The sequence below is a fragment of the Pterocles gutturalis genome, unplaced genomic scaffold (genome assembly GCF_000699245.1).
Source record: "Pterocles gutturalis isolate BGI_N339 unplaced genomic scaffold, ASM69924v1 scaffold27290, whole genome shotgun sequence".
In the NCBI taxonomy this organism is placed as follows: Eukaryota; Metazoa; Chordata; class Aves; order Pterocliformes; family Pteroclidae; genus Pterocles; species Pterocles gutturalis.
In genome coordinates this window covers 22,451-41,743 of record NW_010146969.1, presented here as the reverse complement: position 1 = coordinate 41,743, position 19,293 = coordinate 22,451, and the positions used below count along the sequence as shown (strand labels likewise).

The following is a 19,293-nucleotide window of genomic DNA, read 5'->3' as shown; positions in this document are numbered from 1 at the left end:
TTTTTTAAAATTTTATTTGCACCCCTCCAGGATTTGGAGTGGGTGAAGGAGCGTGCACGGTGCGTTCGTTTCTCAGGTGGAGTTGGTGGGAGTGTGCAGGGAGAGGTTCTGGGGTGCCGGCTGCTTGTGTCCAGAGCACAGTTGCACCCTTCTGTAGGGTGCAGCTTTTAAGCATCTGCAAACGAGAGTAAAATGGGGCACAGGGTGTAATTAAATAATCCAGGTCTGGCTGTGTTTTATTTCTCATTCCTTCCTGTGCTTGCTCCCCATTTTGCATCCTCAAGTGCGCTTGGTAGGCTGGAAGTGTGTGCGCATGAGGTATCTCTTCCTTCTTACGTTTCGTTGCGATTTCTTAATTTGGAAATACATTCATCCTCCTCCTCTGCAACTGAATTGTCTTTTCAGCGCTTTGCATTTGGAGGAGGAAGCATGAGAGGCTGTGCGAGGTTTGTGCTTTGCTTTTTTCCCCCTACACAGCACGCCCATGCTCCACCCTCCTCTTTTTGTTTTCGTTGGGGTGGGGAAAAAAAGTCCCAACTTGGTTCAAGTAAATTGTATGAAGAACAAAATTTGAGCCTTAAGTAGAGAGAGCAGTGATTTTATTTTTTTTTTTTTTTAAACAAGCTGCCCCCTTTAAATGCTTCTGTGGTGCCAGCTGCTAAATGACAAATGAAGAGGTTGGAGAGAGGAAAGAAAATGGGTTGTACAGGTTTTGGGGAATGGTGGAGGGGTGTGCGTGGCAAAGCTTTCCAAGGGTTCTGCAAAAAGCATTTTGACATCTCTCGCATAGATGGATGCTTGCACTTGTCTTCACTTTATCAGGCTGTGTAGCTGGCGTGTCTGTAATCCTTCAGAAAAGAAATTCAGCCAAGATAAAAATGCAAACTGGACTCAGATTGTATTCTAGCACTTCTCTTAACATTCTGAGACACTTGGTCTTTTTTGGAAAGATTATTTTGGGGATTATTTCCATGTCTTTGACTTTTTCCCCCCCTTAGCTTAGAAGAGGGAAGAAGCCCCTCCTGTGTTCTTCCTTATTCCAGAAGCGATAGCAGACCTCTGGATTAACGTGTAAATGCCATCTGTTGCTCAGCCTGTTTGAATTGTGTTGAGGAAAAGTTCCATTTTGACAGTGGCTTCCAACAAAAAAAAAAAAAAAAGGCAAGCCCATTTCAGTCTCTTCCTGTATGGCCTCAGCCCTGCAGTGATTTGCTCAGAATGCAATGCAAAAGAAATGGGTGGTGATTTTTGTGTGTGTTTTGGTGGCAGGTTTCAAATGAATCACTGCCTTCCGCCGAGGCAGTAATGTTCCTGAAGTTTTCTCTTCGATCCGTTTTCTATGGTAGTAGAACTTGTTAACATCACATTGCTTGTTTGTTTGCTTTTCTGCTCAGATTTGCTGTTTGTTTTTTTTTTTTTTTTTTTTTTAAGGCTGATAACTGCTTTCGTTACTTCTGCGAAGAGACTCTAAAATTGTGGTAAAACTTTTTTTCTTTAGCCTTTAGTAGGTAGGTTCAGTTCAATGTTTTTGTTAAAGAAAGAAATGAATAGCCTGCTGGGTTTACATCGAATGAAAGATGGAGATTTTCAGAAAACGTCCAGCTTTTTCTGACCGTTACTGGTGAAGCTGTTGGTTTGTGTTTGCAGAGGGTTCGGGCTTCTGAAGGAGGAAGAAGCTTCGTGTGAAATAAGATGTTCTGCACTCGTTTGAAATGCGCAGTTGGAGTTAGCACCGGGAATGTTCTTGAGTCCAGCGAGCTCTTGGCGATAGAGGCTTTTGTCCCTGTTCCTGCTTGTGCTTACGCTGTTTTTTGACAAATGTTGCAGTGAAGGCTGGCAGAGCACTCCTGACACAAACAATATCTGTAAAGGAAAAGGTGGGGAGGGGCAGTTGGTGATTGTGCCACAGCACTGCTGAGGAAGTGGGCGTGGGCAGGGCTGGCTGGAGTTTTCGGTTGGGAACTGTTGTGTGCTCTTTGTCTTGCTGTGGGGGGTCTCATTTTTTTTTTTTATTGTTTTTTAGGAGCTGGAGGAGGAAATGACATTCAGTGGTGTTTTTCTCAGGTGAAAGGCGCTGTAGATGATGATGTAGCTGAAGGTAAGAGCAATATTTTTTTTTTACTGGATGTTTTCTGACTTTTAGCTACTCCTCAGGTAGGGAGATGTGGATGCAATCATACTGAAATATCTCGGTGTTGCTGTGTGCAACTTGAGCAAAGCAAACAGACATTTAATGTGCCTTCAGACACCTGGATTCAGGATTAAACTATGGTTTGAGAGTACTGTTCAGCACACTTTTAACAAGTGCTGAATTCAGACTTCTTAAATATTTTGCTAGAATTGTTTTCCAAAATTGTTGAGATTTTCCTCTCACTCAGCTTTTGATTTGTGTTTTTTCCTAATCTGCAAAGTGGGGAATGTGATACTTGCATTCCACAGGGAGGTGTTGGGAGAATTAATTAATGTTTGTACTCTTTGAAGATCTAAGTACTAGATAAAGATCGAGTAATTTTCCCAATCTTTCCAGCTTCTGTAAGCCAGAAGAGGAAGAAATCAGAATATTGGTGCATGCTCACTTACTAACTAAAGAGGGGTTTTGTGTTTGAGATAATACTGGAAATTGCCTGGAACTTTTCTAAGCTGGCAGTGACAAATGTCATCTTACAGTAACATGGCTGCCTCTGATTGTGACTGCAAAAAAATGTGCTTGTTGTTTTCTTTTACTTGGATTGGGGATCGTTAGAGGGATCGTACTTTGTGCTGCTCGATGCCTGTGCTAGAGAGCAAAATTTCTTCTGCGATCTTTTTGAGGGAAGTCCCATTGACTTCTGAATTTCTTTGGCTGTAAAGTCCTGTTTGCACAACACAGCCTGTAAGATCATGAGTTAAAAATCTTTCTTTTGCAAGCAGTTGGCCTTGTCACTTATGTAATTTCTAGGGTTTTTTCTTTTTTCACATATTGTGGATGCTCTGACTTACAAGTGAGATTCATGTAGCATTTCGAAAAGTGGTAACTACAGTTTCCATTATTTTCTCAGTTGATGTGGGGTTCAAATTAACTTCCAAAGGCCAAAAAATTAGTATAAACATAAGTGACTTGTTTTTATTTATTAGCTGCAGCATGTGGCAAATTATGCACTTTCAAAGACTGGTGTCATTTACAAGCTGAATTATGGCTTTTGGACACAAGGCAGCTGTGACAATTTTTTTAAAGTTTAATTTCAAATTATTTCCAAAGTATATTTTAAAGATTGAACTCAAAGCTACTGTTAAATGTAGTGTATTTTTTTTCCCCAGCAGACTTTAAATTCTGTAACCTCTATTTTAGTTCCATATCTAAGTAAATCTGTAATTAAGGACAAATATTGAAGAAGTTGTGCTTGCGTGGCAGGTGCTTGCAAATAATTCTTCATTAAAATAGATATGTTGACATGCATGTAATAGTAGTGAACTCTCTATATGTATGGTAAAGTGGCTTTTACAGGGATCTGGAAATGCAGAAGCCAGGAAATAGTCTGTCCTTGACTTCCTTGGCTGTTCTGAGTATTGTACTAAATGTTGCGAAAGATGACTTGCCAGCCTGATGCTTCCTGACAGGTTAGCAGCTGCACTGTGCTGCTGGAGTCACGATGGGTGGAGTTCAGGGAAGCCTTCACTGTAAGTGAATTAACTAGCTTCGGTTTCAGCAAGCCAGGCAGGATGGTTTCCAGAAAATTGTAAGAGTGTGCATTTTTGATTTTATGGAAGATGCAGCCTTCTGATTTTGTGACCTAAAGGGCGAGAGAAGTTTTGTTTCATCGTCAGCTATAGCTGACTTAGGGTGAGTCTCAAGGTGCAAACCCCAGAGCCTTGATATATTGCAAGAATTCCTGAAATTTAAATGCCTAAATCCTGGAGGGAGGTCCCCAGCTTGGTGTTATACTTGGTTGTAATGAATTTGAGCTGAAATTCTCCCCTCTTCCCGTGTGTTTGACTCCTACAGTTCATGCTGGAAAGTGTTGAAAGCCAGATGTCTAATCCAAGTGCAAGTTTAACCTCCATCTGATCCTTTGAGTTCTTATGATGCTTTGCAGTGTCTCCTGCGATATTGTTGGAAGGGTTAATAATGTATCGAGCTGGTCGTATTTTTCCTTTTATGAGCTGTATTTCTGGCTTTAAGGTTCACTTCAATGAAATGGAGCCTTGTGTGGTTCTTGCAAAAACTTCTTCCCCTCTTTGCCTTTGTCTGCTTTCTTCTGGCAGGCACCACAGTGAAAGCTAAAGAAAATCTTGCTGTCTGAAGCTTAAGTGATTGTTTAACCGCTGTGGTCTGCAAGCCATCAAGTATGGGCTGTAATCACGAGTGTGAGGACAGTACCAGTGTGTGTACGGTACTACCTGGGGTGTGGATGTTGGGTTTCTGAATGGCTTTAGAGCTCAAATTTTGTGAACTAGCTTTTGTTGTCCAATGCTGAAACTTCACGAAAAACAAAGTGAAGGAAAGAAACCTGAAAAAAATGGGAGGTTTCACTTTGTCTTCTCTTCCTGTTCATAATGCGATGTTGCAATGTTTACATTGGGAAGTTGGCTTGAACTAAACTAGTAGAAGTGTTAACCGGGAAAACTGCATCCATTTAACTGCACTGATCAGCAGAGTGCAAACCAGTTCTCTCTCTGCAATGTTCCCTTTAGAACAGGTCAGTGGACAATAACGTTTTTAATACAGTGATAGTGTCAGCAACTTTAAAAAGCTTGCTACGCTGGTACGCAGCTTCCAGGATATCTGAGGTCAGATCTGACCTTGTAACCTTCCCATAATATGTCTAACCTATAATTCTTGAGATACTCAGGCTAGAATGGCTGTCTATTACAAAGTCAATATGTGGTGGCTTTGATGGCTGAAACATGAACTCTGATACAGTTTTTAATTTTCTGGTGTTCTAAGCCCTGTGTGATAGATGGATGCGAGAATGTTTCTTTGAGAGCTAATGAGGGTGGAAGGGAAGGAAGGGGGAAAGCCGGTGCTAAGGCTTGAGGAAAGGAGAGAGCAGTGAATTTCTATCTGTGTCATTCTGCTATGGCAAAGCTTTTCTAACTTGAGTATGGATGTGTGAGGAGCAGAGAACCAGCCCCTCCTGGTATGTGTGGAATTTATCCTTGGTTGGAAGCTGTGGCCTGGCCCGTCTGGATCACAAAGTTAAGCACAGAAAGTTGATTGTCAGCTTCATTATAATTGGGGTCCTTAATTGTAACTGATGGCAAAAGTTTGCCTTTTGGTGATCTAGCAGTCCCTTGCAGCCCCTTCTCCAGCAGAGAACAGTGTCATTGTCCTTGATAAGCTCAATGATGAGGTTACCAAAAGCATCTGTAATGCTGGGATTTTTTTCTTCTTTTGTGCCATCACTGTTTCAGTGCAAGTAAGACTGAACTGTCCAGAAGTGCTTGGAGAGCAGGCATTACTGTGTTTTCTTAGTGGAAGTTTCCTTGATGGGAATGATTATAGAAAAGGATTACAAGTATTTTCTGGAGCAGTTTCATTGTTTTGGGACCTGTTTTTACTCTTAACGTTGTTATGTTCTCCAAGACATGGCATAATGGCAACTCCAGTTGGAAACAACTAAGAATTGTGAGTTCAAACTGCCTCTGAAAACTAGACACTTGCTTAATGGAATCGGTTTGTACTTCAGAACAAATTAAGTCAAATTTGTTTAATTACTTGGCAGAAGGAAAAAAGTCAAGCTGCTGTATCTAAATGTTCTTTCAAGTGTAATCCAAAGATATGTGAAAGTCAGATAGTCTCTGTCCAAGGCTGGGAGCCAGGAACTTAAGTCCTCAGCTTTAACCCTGAGTGATTACCGCACATCTTTGACAGGTTGTTTAACTATTTCATGCCTGAGTTGTCTCAGAAAGAGGTGTGGGAATATCTGCCATGGTGCTGATTACTGACTTAATTTAAAAGTCTGATGCTTGACTATTCTGTGCTGCTTTGTTAATAATCTGTGACATGTTTTGTGTTTCCTCTTTTATACCCAAAACATTGCCGCAGTCTGTTTCAGCTTGTTCACATGACCAACAGATGAAGTCTCTTACATTTCTGTCCCTAGCCAGCTCATGTGTGTGGTCAGAGATATAAACAAGATTTGACTTTTCTCTTGTTCAGGAATGCTTTTTTTATTCTAGGTATGTTATTATTTTTTAAGTGTAGTTTCATGTTTATTTTTGGGAGGCTTCAAAATTGCAGAGCAACTCTGGGAACTGTTGTTCTTCAGTAATGGTAGTTTGTCTTCGATGTACAAAAATAGTTACCTCAGAGTAAGGAAAATTGGAGCCAGGAATGAGGACTGCTGTGAAAAGCAGTTTACCACCATCTGGAGTTCACTATCTTCTCTTGCCTTACCAGAAAGCTTTCTCTCTGTCAAGTAACATGTATCTGTAATAGTGGGTTAGAGCTGCTGAGCCTCCTTCCAGAAGGTTGGCTGGGTCTGTCCCACCGGACTGTTATTCCTGTGGCACGTCTGGTTCCGTCGGCTGACCAACAGCTGACTAATAGGGGCCCATCCCTGGTAGATGGCGGGGTGTTGCTGGGATCAGCTGGGATCTACTGGGCTGTGTTTGTGGGCAGGAGTCACAGCAGAGGCATTATTATAGGAGTCACTGGTGGGCTTTTTAATGGGAATGGATGGAATAGGAGGGGAGGAAAAATTCTCAGAGAAAAGTAGCAAAGGTGTGAGAGATTGTGGTAATAATGCTGAAGGAAGATTGGGGTATAGTTGTGGGAGGGAGCTTAAGTTAGAGGGCTGTGGTTATGTTCTGTACGGTCACAAGGTAACGTCGGTTAGAAGGAGGAAGGACTAGCAATAGGTTTGCTTTTAAAGGGTAGTTCGGGAAAGGCTGTAGCTAAGTAAAAAGACCCAGGGCTATAGTCCTGTTCTGTATTCCTAACTCTGCTTCTGTATCTTCTGTATTTTAGCTCTTTTATCTTCAGCTGTTTGTAGAATGACTGTCTGTATCTAGAGAGAGAAATAGGCTACTGTGCTCTAGGAACTGCTGGTCTAGATTGACTAAAGTGTGCATTTAAAATGTGAAGTCCCCCAAAACAAAGAGCATTTAGCAGACAGCTGAATAGTCAGTGGCTGTTCAGCTCCCTGGAAGTTATTCAGTTCTCTCTCTCAACAGGGGTTTGGTAGCTAGGGCACTTCATCTTGTCTGTCACACTGACCAGTGTATTCTCTTCTGTGATGCTTTGCTGTTCTTTGAGTCTTTTTTGCTTAAATTAGGAATTAGTTGGTAAAAGGAGTGGGCTTTCTGTGCCATAAATATGACAGAGTGATCAAGCCATCACACTGCAGCAGTACAACTCTTGTGATGCTTTGCTGTTCTTTGAGTCTTTTTTGCTTAAATTAGGAATTAGTTGGTAAAAGGAGTGGGCTTTCTGTGCCATAAATATGACAGTTAGAGTGATCAAGCCATCACACTGCAGCAATACAACTCTATGCGGAGTGGCTCTTGGTGGCAATCTTGGTGGATTACAGCTGCTGATCAGCTTTGTGGAACTTCATGGCTTTTAATTTTAAAGGTGCTACCTAAATGGTTCTGGTTTGGGTATTTCTACCTGCTCTGGGAGAACTCAAATGAAGAATAAAACTCTAGTGGATGCAGTGCTGAAGTAGGAGTTAAGAGCCGAGTGCTCCTAGCTGTAGTCTGCCCTTTTTTTTTTCCCCCCTTTCTTTTTTCTGTTCTTTTCTGACTTGCCTATTTAGGCCATGGCTACATGTTTGGCAGCATTTCTGCTTAAAGAGGCACTCCTTCCCACTTCACTGGCACAAGTGTTCACGTAACTGCACAATGAACTTGTTTGGGAAGCTGATCCAGCTGAAAAATACTTTAAAATGTTGTTTTGACTGGATTATTTTTCAGCTGAATTGAACCCTGATCTAGTTCGGAGTGCTCCGTGTGTGCCTGCGCCAGCGTGGTGTGGAGAGTGGGCAAGTGGCTCAAAGGAACAGGAGGAACTCTGGAAGAGAAGAGGGTTGGTCTCTTCCTTCAGTGTCCACACTAGCCCTATGTGGAAATGACATTTGTTTAGCATTGTTACCAGCTCTGCTAGTGAAAAGAGCTGTGTTAATAGCAGTACAGTTTAGTTTCTTGGAAGTTGTTGTAGAAAAGAATACCACTTAATTGGGAGATGGATTACTTACTGATGGCTTTACTGTAAAGCACTTTAAAAAGATAATCAGAGAAATGATAATCTTCTCTCCTTGTGTTTTATCACTCTTAATATGATTTGAAGAATTGATCCCTTGTTTGGGGTTTTGTCTTCACCGAAACTAATGTGTTGTCTCTCATTTAGATGCTGTAGAATTAGGCCTTTTTTGTTTAAGGTGCTAAGTGTGCATACAATTAAATCTGGTACATACTGTACCTCCTGTAGTAAAAACATCAATTACTGATGGTACCAAATTAAGGCTACCAGTTTTTCTTTCCTCTTTAGGAAACAGTGTGCTCCCAAAGCAATTTCATTACTGTAAGATGCTTTTATAACTAACTGCCTTAAGGGTATTTTCCAGACCTTCTTTCGTATTTTCAGTGCACCATAATAAGCGGTATGATAACTGTCTACAACTTTTTTAACATGGAGCGAAAAGTTTTGCAGAATAAGTAGGGTTCAGTAATTATGTGAAACTGAGTTCTACCCTTCATAAAAAGATGATCAAAATGAATGAAAAGTCCTGACATAGGCATGTGAATACAGACAACAGTTACTGTGTTTCTAGGAAAATAAAAGGAGAGAAATGCAGGAAGTGTGACACTTGATCCAAACCACTTTAGAATAATCTCTTTCAAGAAGCAGTGGTAGGTCTTATAATCAAAATAACTACATCTGGATGGTTTTCTAGATTTTAAACTTGAGTGGAAGCTTTGTTATACTGCTTTATCGCTCAGCTATGCTTCAAAGCATGCACTAGCTAAATGCTGCTTTTGTAGGGTTAGTGTGCTAGTAAGCTGGAAATAGAAAGGACGTTGTCATTCTTTTATGCTGTTACGTGAGCCTTCATGAAAAAGCCTAGGAAGGTGTCTTAAGAGGTAAAGCATTGATAGTTTGTGTGTGTGCACTTGTTAATGATTTTATATGGCAGGCTTCCTTTATTGAATGTGTTGCTCATTTCTGGCTCCCCAAGCAGGACTTCTTTAGGACATTGTTCTAGGGAGCAGGTGGTGTTGCATGATGGTGATCTTGCCTTGTTCCTTCTAAGACTGGGAGGTTTTGGGTTGTTACATTTGCCTTTAAAATGAAGGTGCTGGCTAAGGAGACATCAGGTAGGGTGTTGCTGCTGTGAGTTGATAATTCTGCTGCAAGTAATTATTTGAGGCCTCTGTGCATGACTGTAATTCTGTTACAGAAACAGAAGTGTCCGCAAGCTTTTTTTCTTCTAACTTATCGTGCTTTTGTTAAGCACTGGAGGAGAAATTATTAATTTGGGCAGCCATTCTGTATAAAAATGTATTTTCCTCTTGGTGATCCACAAGTGATAGCACCATTAAGAAAACCAGCATATTTAGGTCACATGTTAAACCCCTTAGGCAGTTATGCTTGCATCTAATTTTGGAAAAAAATTTTAGGGTCAAGAAGAGAGGGTTTAAAAGAGTTGTATTGTAAGAAAGATTAATTTCCCAGGTACATAGAATGCATTTTGTGTGGAAATGTTTCTCTTTGCATTTTCAATTGGAGATCTTAAATTAATGGTCTGGGAACAGTGTGATCTCCAAACACACTCAGTTGGTACTCTGTATTTTTGAGAAATTGAGAAAAGATAATTGCATATATTCAGGAACAGTTAAGGTAATTGAGACTTCAGACTACAGCTGCTTATTTAAAATTTGGAATAATTTCTAGGATATTCTTGTCTGTTAAATGCTAGTAGCTGTATTTTCCTTTTTCCCTGGTGAACATAAAAAGTATTCCAGGGACCATTCTTCGACCCTTAAAAGTAATGATTTCAGCTGGCCTTTCTTCTGTTAGTAAAACGTCAGAGGGTGATTTGCAGGAATTATGACCTATGTGTGTTTGTGTATAGTGCTTATAAATGTAGTCTGAGGGACATATTTTTCACATAACTTTAAATTTAAAAGTAAATTGGTCTAGCAGACAAGAACTACATACTGAAATAAATCTTTGCTTCAACTCTCATGAGTATACAATGATTCTCAAAGACGTTTGTTTGAGAGTTCCTGGACTTTTTTCCAATGGAATTACAGAACAAAAACCTGACTTCTCAGGTACTGTTCTCGGTGTGTTATGTAAGGATTAATTTGTAGGAATACTGCAGGTAATTAAAAATAAGTCTTGGTTTTTCTTTTAATAATTGCCCTGTTCTGCTAGTTCTGGAGTGAAGAGTGGCCTTGGTATGGAAAGAGGAATTAGAATTCAAATTGCATCCCGACTTGCCTGTAGGTTCATTGTCACTTCAAGTAGCTGCTGCTTCTGAAAGGGTTGGTTCTTCCTTCTACCTTTACCAGTTACTGTTTTGAGCTTCCACACATGTTCCCTTAGCTGCAGAGCGATCACTTTGGGAAACTGACCTGGATGAAAATTACATATCTTGGATTATTTGCTATCAAGTTAATTTTATCCTGAGTTAGCTTCCACAAGCTGATTTATTTTTGTTTTCAAGAAATAGCCAGGATCTCTCATTTTACCCCAGACCCTTTTGAAGGTGATAACATACTCTTGAAAGTGGTGGGGACTGGTAACACACCAGTTCTCTTACTGGAGCAGAACACTGCGGTGCCTAAACCAGCAATTTTGTCTCCAACAAATATTGAGATGCTTCAGAGGAAGTTGCAGTAGGAAGACAGAGCATTTAAAACAAAACAAAAAAATGCAAATCCACTGCGAGATTCTGTGCACCAGGCTGTTGGCTTCCTGGAGCTTGTGGATTCTTTTACTGTATTTGACCTGAACAATCTCATACCAAACGGAGGAACAACAGACATCTACTTGTTACTACAGCATTCTCATCTTTCTACTGTTCCTGAAAATCAGGGAGGTATGTTCTAAATTGTCATCTACAACTGTGCCACTGGGTCATCTCTGCTCTGTTGCTCAGTGTTCCTGCACAAGGGTTATTAAGTGTGTATGTTAGAAAAAATGACATGACTGAGTGATTGCATCCTGTGTAGGATCGCTTCTGGCTTCATCTTCCTTTCTGGTTGCGATAATTTTGAAGATGTTGTCAAGACCATGTACACAGCCCTCTTTGGTCTTGTAAGCTGATTTAGGTATATGTTGAAATGCTTTTTCCAAAAGTTTTACAATTATGTAACATTCAACTGGAAGTTATTTGGCACCTTCCAGTTCCTGTTCTCTCTAACCCAATGTCTTTTGACTGAGGCTCAAGTTTCTTACAGAGCTGTTATTACTTTCTTACTTTTTACCAAGTTTAAAGTTGAGATTTAAATTCAAATTTTTTTTGGGGGGGGGAGGGAAGGGAAGGATTGACAAGGAGGAAGACTAGAAATTGAAATAATTGAAAGTAATAATCTGGAGTTATTTAATCTTGGAAGGTCACTAAGTCATTTTAACCCCTTCATGCTTTGTTTTCCATATGTGTAAGACTAGTGTGCCTGTTCACAAAAATGAAGTTCCAGAACTTTTACAAGTTATTGCAAGGAACTTGGAGATCCTTGCACGACAGCAGTACTCTCTGTCTTGTTTTCTGCTGTTATATAGCTCTTCCAAAATCCAAAGAAAAGCTCCTAACCTATAGATAGAGACGGTGAGAGATGTAAAAGAATCAACTTAAAAATAAAGGTCAATATCTTGCTCAGATTAGTAGACTATATATATATCTATATATTTTAAAATGTGTTGTAAGTGCCTGCCTTACAGAGCTGTCAAGATTTGTAGTTTCCATTTTGCATCATTTAGAGAAGTGAGTGTTAAGAATCTTTGAAAGTCCAGGCCAGAAACTAGTATTGGTCTCTTGTTTAATAAAAAGTTTATTTAAGAAGCTGAGGCATGTATGCTTGGGCCAGAATAGAAACACAGGAAAATACCTGCCAAGTGGGGAAAAATAAAAAGAAGAGGCAACTGGTGAAGGGAACACTATTTTTTCAAGTTCAAGAGCCACTAAGAAATGCTTTGAGTATTAAAATGAACTGATAAGAGTGAACGCCCATAGTGAGTGAAGTAATCAGAAATTTTTATTCCATGGTCATTTAATAGTCAGAACTGTGTATTCATCTCTGCTGGAAACTTCAGTCATCCTTGTGACCTTCACAGGCGCTGTGCTCTCTGACAAGCTGCCTGAAATTCATCTAGTGAGTGTGCTTCCCTCCCTCCTTCTCTCCCTCCCTTCCACTATGGTAGGTAAGAGTGATTTTTGCTTTCATTTTCCTTCCTTAGAAGGAGGCACTTTACACGTTGTCTGAGGTACAATGGTCTCTTGCATTCTACACATCAAGATTAAAAGACATAGAAATGTTTGGCCTTAGCTTTTGTGCCTGACATAAAAGCTTTGGTCAGAGAATGTATGGGAAGAGTCTGAAATCTGAAACAGCATGGTAGTTTCTAGGAGTTGTTTTTTTTACATCTACAACAGGAATGTACACCAAGTCACAGAATTCTAGTAGCTGGTTTTGGAAGGCATTGCCAAACTACGATATTTTTCTGAAATAACTGCTACTAATTTTTAACTTGGAGCGTATGTTTTGGAATGGCTTCAGCAAAAAGAGAAAATAAAGATGTTCCAGTGCTCTTAGTCTGTAGCATTCTCAGTGACAAGAAAAGCATTGCCTAAAGGCTTCTGTTGTGTGCATGCAAAACAATAGCACAGTATGTTATTTCCAAATAGATTGTTATTTGCAAACAGAAAACTAACCACTGGCTTTTCTGTGCTCTGCAGCCTATTGAAATTCTGGCTGTGATTCCAGCAGAGATTTTTCCATAAATAGCTCTGTACTACTTTGGAACACAAACAAGCCCCTGAAAAGATCTGAAGTAAGGTCTTCGGAGGGGACTGTTTACCCTGTGTTATTGGTGTGTGCTTTGGTGTAGACACTATGGTGGATGTCAGGAATGTTTCTATAGGTTGAGGTGGGGGGGGTCTGTCATAGGAATTGAGAAGTAAATAGTTACTAATTCAAATTAATTCCAAGAACTCATGAATCACCTGTCTTGAACACAGGGAAAAAAAGGGGTAACAAAAATGAAAAAATGTAAGCCGAAGCAGGTATGTTTTCCATTTAGTATTGAAGTTTTTTTTTTAAATAGAAGCCATTAGGTAATGACTTTATGCATTAAGTAAATGGTTCAAGTAAATAAATCTTGAAAGAGGGATGATTTATTCTTTCAATGAACAGACATCTGCATTAAAGCATCCTTTAAAATTTTTTACTGATTGGATGTTTGGTTATGTGAATTAATACACAGCGAATTTTGTAGTGCAGGTTTTTCAGTGCTGTGCAGGTGAACATCCTCTTGAGTAATACAGGGGCAACTTCCATGTAGGTGTCTTCAGTTATATTTGGTGTAAGCTATCTTCAGTAAGGTAATCTGTAGTCTTGAGTAGAAGCTTTTAAACATTCTGTGAATTAGAAGAGGTGAGTAGATACTTCTGTGATATGCCTAGTTCACAAGGCTGATTTTCTGCCAGTCCTGTTGCTACTGAATATTTTTTTATAAAGCAGAAATCCCCTTTCAGAGGGATTCAAAGAGCATGAAAATAACTTCGACATTTGTGAAATCCATGCTCTGAGTGGCAGGCTCTTCAGTGTCCTTCTCAGCCCTGGTTATCAAGTGCACGCATTTATCAGCTGTCACAGCAGAACGAGGATGGAATCACAGAGAATGGGGCTGACAGGACCTTGGGAGCTTGTTAGGATGTTCTCTAAATGCAAGTCTTTCAGCTGTACCTATTATTCCTCTTAGATGTTCACTAAAAAACCTTCATTTGTGGAGATTGTACAGTCACAGAAGTGTGTATTTGAGAGCTTAGCTATCCATAGCCTTGAATGACTTTTCATAATGTCTAAAATTGCCTTTGAAGAAGCACCTAAAATTTCTGTGTGGGGATTGCACACTGGTCTTGACTGGCGATCAGCCCTGATACCCATACAAGGCAGTGGCTTTGTGCTGTTATCTGGATGTAACTTAGTGGGAAGAACAGCTTAAGTGCTGACACTTTTTCTTTTTTAAGGCCTAGATGGTATTTCTGAGCTTGTTGGTTTTTTTTCAATAACATTTTTCATTCCTCTTAGGCATATTGAGAACAGTTTCCTAAGAAAATGGAAGTATAAATAAAACAGGTGATATAGCAAAGTGCTATTGCTACTAAGGGGTAGTTAGCGTGGTTTTGGAAAATAAATACATTGCTAACACAGTGAGAAGAAAAGAGCTTGAATAAAACTTAGTCCAATTCCTTTAATGCATTTTGGCGAACCCTCGTACTATGTGTAACTTGCATTTCATAGCATAAAGTTTATTCCGGGAGAATCAGTAAACCTGAATTTTTTACCTCAGCAGTGCCAAAATTGAGATGTTACTTTCTCAGAAATTAGATATGCAGAAACAGTTTTGCTGTGGCTTTATTAATGATACGTTGTAAAGTAGAGCTCTGCAGGAAGAAAATATTTTGGAACAAGTCATGTACCAGACTACTAAGGCTAGACAAATGCTGTCTGTTAGAGGAGAAATAATCAAATCTGTTATTTGTAAGCCTTTTTATTTCAGTTCTCATATTGTTCAGTAAGTCCCTCAGTTTTGTGAGTGATGGTGACAGAAGATTCAGGCACCTAAGGGGATCTTACATGAAGCAATTGTGGGCATGAAGTTAGTTCTTGCTAGAGTTAATTTTGCTCCCCTGTAATTAGATATATATGATCTGTGTGCAATTGTACAAAGGACAAAAATGATGAGTAACTCCCCAACTGAATTCTACACGGTACAAATATAAATTAACCCATCTTTGTGCAGGAAGAGCTCTCATAAATCAGTGTAGGTTTTGCTGGCAGTGTTTCTGTAATGGAAATACAACTAGTGTGGATTGTATATCATATTGCTTTAGTTACTTTGTTTAAAAGAATCATGTATGGTTGAAAGGCACAATCCCTGTGATGGTAGATGTTTGAAATGGGAAAATTTAAATGGGAGGAAGCTCTTTCTTTCTTGTGTCATTGAGTCAAGTTACCACTGTGTCTGCAGTAACGCTTCCTCTGTAGTATAACTGTAGCAGCAGAGACACTGACTCTACCAGTCTTCCCCTTCCAGCAAACCATAGGCGTCATATTCTACTGGGCTTACATTTTAGCTGCGATTTCACTTTTTACGGTTCCAGGTTTAGCATAACTGATGCATGCTGTAACAAGAGTGGGGCACAAGCATACCTAAGCCAGGTATGTAAAATGTCAGATGACTTTGTACTTAGTAGATGATGCTTTCAAAATGATTAAGTTAAGAATTGTAATGCATTTGGGTTTTTAAGTGCAGATGTTGCTTAGGTAGCATATTTTCTCTACTTTGTGTTTCTGTCCTTTTTGTTTATATTTCACAGCAAAAATGTCCTTTCTGATAGAGTGTTAGCAATTTAATTTAGGGGTGCATAGCCTCTGAAGGTGATATTATCCAGAGGCTGGAAACTAGTGTTCAGATTTTTTTTCCCTGTTATAATCCTAACCCTCAGTGAAGAGGAGTTTTCATTGCAGTTGAAAGGGGCTTGATGCAAAATGAGGTGTGACACATCCTCTGCAGGAAGGCTGCTCTTCTTTTCCCTTTTCCCCATCTGAAAATAGATTTGAGCTTCACAGGTTGGAAGCTCTCAGCAGCTGAATTTTGTGATGTTCAGAAAAGTGAACCCCTTGATAGCTTTCACATTGAACAGCTGTCTGGTATGTAAAAATACTGAAATGTTGGATTTGCTGTTGATTACTTTTTTGTTTAAAAGCAGAACAGTTCTGCTGGTTGGAGGGAGAAGAGCTTGTGGACAGACTTGAGCTTTGTTTCTTGTATTTGTATTATTGCAGGCTGCAAAGAACACGCTCAAGGAGAAGCTGTGACCTTTAACTGCTTGTTCCTACTTGTGAATAAATGCTGTAGTTCCACAACCTGTGGGATTATTCACCCGCTTTTCTCAGGTTATTTAAGACGGGTACCAGGAGTGGGTCTGGATTTCTGCCACTTAGGCCTCTTATGTTTATGATATTAATAAACTGGTGTCAAATGTCCTGGGAACGGGTGATGCAGGTTGAAAGACCTTTGTTTCAGCCAACAATAGACTTGAATTAGTGTGAATAGGAAAAGTAAATAGGTACTTCCTGTCATATTTTAAGGAATACTTGAGTTTGGGGAAGCATGTGTATTAAGGGATTTAAACTAAATGCTCATCATTTGCTTTTTGTCCCTAGTAAAATGTTCTGGTGTATGTATGTGTATGTATTAGTCTTTCTAAATATGCTTGCAGTACTAATAAAGGTAGAATCCCATTTGTTTGAGTAGATTCTTTAGGGGAAAAACTAGGTAAAGAAGATCTAAAGAGGGAGACTGTCTCAGTTGTTGCTTTCCTAACCAGGTTTGTTCCTCCTAATTTAAAACTTTGAGGCCCCTTGCAAAGGCTAGAAACTACTTGAATAAAAAATATCTGGGTAGTGTTTCAGACCACCTTGAGGTTCAGTTGCCTTTCACAGGGTATTGTAGATGTCTAGAACAATGCTATTTGTGGTTTCAAGGCAGAGGATGCCTTTAGAGACTCAAGGGAGTTCTTGTCAGGTATCAAATAATCCCTTATTATTGAGTTTGAGGTATTTCCAGGCTGATTTAGTTTGTGTTGAGTTGAAAAACGGCTCTGTCTTGAACTGTTAGTGTCTCCATTTTGCAATAATGTATATATTGAATTATTTGGATAGTGGTAGTCTTCCAGAGTTGTGGAGGACTAAAGAAGACTCACGCACCCCATCCCACCCTCAGTTCCAGCATGGGAAGGATCACAGGATAGATCAGCTTAGCTGTATGTCGTAGGTGTAATACGTAGGTGAAGGCAGCTCCCAGAGAACTTGGAAACTGCACCGATAGGGCTACAACCACTGTTTTGCTCATTCCACAGTGTGTTATGTTTTTTTATATTAAGTAATGCTGGAGTTAAGTTAACCTTCTGAGTTAAATATGCAGTGCCTATGTGGGGCTGGCCAAGCCAGCAGTAGTTTTTGTGGTGTTTGCATCTGGACTGATCTGTTTAAATGTATTTAGTTTCCCGCTTCTCTGTGTGCAATTAGACTGACTGCTCCTTACTCTGTTCTCCCAGCTAGATGATGTCTAGCTTAGGGGCAGAACAAGGTACTGGGAACTCTGTTGGTTTGCTGCTTCTTCTGAACTAAAGATGCTGCTGTGGTCAATTTATTCACCTAGTGGAAGAGGCGAATTTGCCTATTGGTTTCCAATGCATGTGTTCTGAGAGGAACTGAAGTAATGTCTTAGGTTTTAAAAATAGAAAGTAATTAATCTGGGTGATGAGGGTTAATTGGTCCTATTCAGAAACCAAACATCTTTGCATTTGTTTATATAGAGGGAACATTATTCTATCTGCTCTTGTTACGAGTTTAATATGAGAGGATTTTTCATTGTAATTTTTGAATCACTTGTTACTAATAACTAATTTGGGGTTAAAAAACCAAAACAAAACTATTTATTTCTCTCATTGGGGGAAGTGGTTTCAAGGAGCCAGTTCAAGGTTGTTTTCAGCTAACATATACTACCCCTATAGTTTGTTTTCTTGTGTAGATTTACAATGGATTTTGCATAAAAGGAATTATAGAATGCAGTGCCAGATTTAGTGAGCAGAAATAAAACTCCTACAGTGAGGTGTAGCTGAGTGGTTACAGTAATCGTGGTACAGGTATTGCTTCACCAGTTCCATGGTGGATCACAGTTGTACATCTATTTACAGTGTCCAAGTTCTTTCTGAAAGCTCATGCTAATTTTTAATGTGAATGCTTTAATTCCTTTCACAGAGATCAAACTTTAAAGGAATTTTATGTCATGTTAAGTGCTAGGAAGCATGGACCAGTTGGTTCACATTAGTGTGTGACACATCTGTTCTCAGAGTGCTTTGATTTGCTCCTGTTTGTCATCTCTGTTTTTCTCCATGCCACCACAGGTGTTTTGAAGTCATGTGTACCAAAGACTTTGAATTTCCTACTATAGATGGAGACAGGAAGCCAGTGGTCTGAGGTTTAAATCGATTTCCTTTCTGTTCTACCAGTGCCAAATTCTGACCTTGTTTAGGGAGCTGTTGAAAGCTTGTGGGGACTGTGGATGTATAGACACGCAGTTGTTGGCATTTTGGTTGTGGGCTTGATAGCCTTTTGCAGATACAGCTGTGCTCTCTGGAGATGTGGCTTCTCCTGAGCATGTTGCTTGCCCCCTGCCCTGGTAAATCTGCTCATATGAGGCCTTCAGTCTTATTCTGTTAGTTTAGCAAAGAACAAACTGCTTAATGTTAACTGAAATGTGCTAGGGATCATTCACAGAAGTTTGAGGTGGTGGTAAGGTCTGTCAAAGGTGGTGATCATAGTGTTCCCTGTAGTAATTTCTGCTACTTCTGAATGTTGGTGCTGTTCGTTGTTTGTTGGCCTCTTGCTTTGGTTCAAAAATGGACCACAGGGGAAACTAGTGATAAATTTGATGGTGGAAACTTGACCCAAATAGAGATGTTGAAGCTTACTCCCATTGGCCACGGTTGCCCAGTGAGGCAGAGCAATTGTTTACCAAACACAAGAATTAAAATATTTAGTATGCTACTCATTATACAACTAACAATACTGAACACAGAGTGTGCTTTCTATGAATGGTGTTTAAATGAGGAAGTTGCTTTGATATAAGATCACTTAAAGACTTGGGGATGTGTAAGGAGCTGCTTTTCCAGAGAGGCACTGTATTTTGGTAGATAATGATTCTGTTCCCTGCTTTACTATTACCTTGGCAAAAAACTTAATCTGCATATTCAACTTGTAAAGGGTTTTGAGAGTCACTTCTGTTTCAGTTCTGTTCTCTGCAGTTCTAATGCCACCTTTGCAGACAGCAGCAGCTTCTGTTGCATAAGGCAGATGGATTTGGAGTTGTATTCTTCTCTGGGTGTTGAGTCTAGTAAAGCTATTTAGGAGAATTACTAGCCTTACATGAAAACAATGGCAACAAGATCAAGACTAGTATTGCTGTATTATTTCAGTGGGAGGGAATGGAAGTTTGCTGCTCAGTAAGTGTTGTGTTTTCTAAGAAGTCTTGAGGCTCAACAAAAATAATTATTTACATAAATTTACAAAACC

General features: G+C 39.7%; 1 protein-coding gene across 2 annotated transcripts in view; it reads left to right on the top strand.

Moving 5' to 3' along the window:
- Positions 1-1,305: 1,305 nt before the first annotated feature.
- Positions 1,306-19,293, top strand: part of PPP2R2A (protein phosphatase 2, regulatory subunit B, alpha) — a 35,037-nt gene continuing 17,049 nt past the window's right edge. The window contains exons 1-2 of one of the 2 annotated variants that reach the window (XM_010085915.1): positions 1,306-1,342; positions 2,024-2,098. In XM_010085915.1, the coding sequence (XP_010084217.1) occupies positions 1,306-1,342; positions 2,024-2,098 (112 nt within the window). Of the gene's footprint in view, positions 1,343-2,023; positions 2,099-18,378; positions 18,401-19,293 lie in introns of those variants that run through there. The other variant, XM_010085916.1, reaches the window with a different exon arrangement.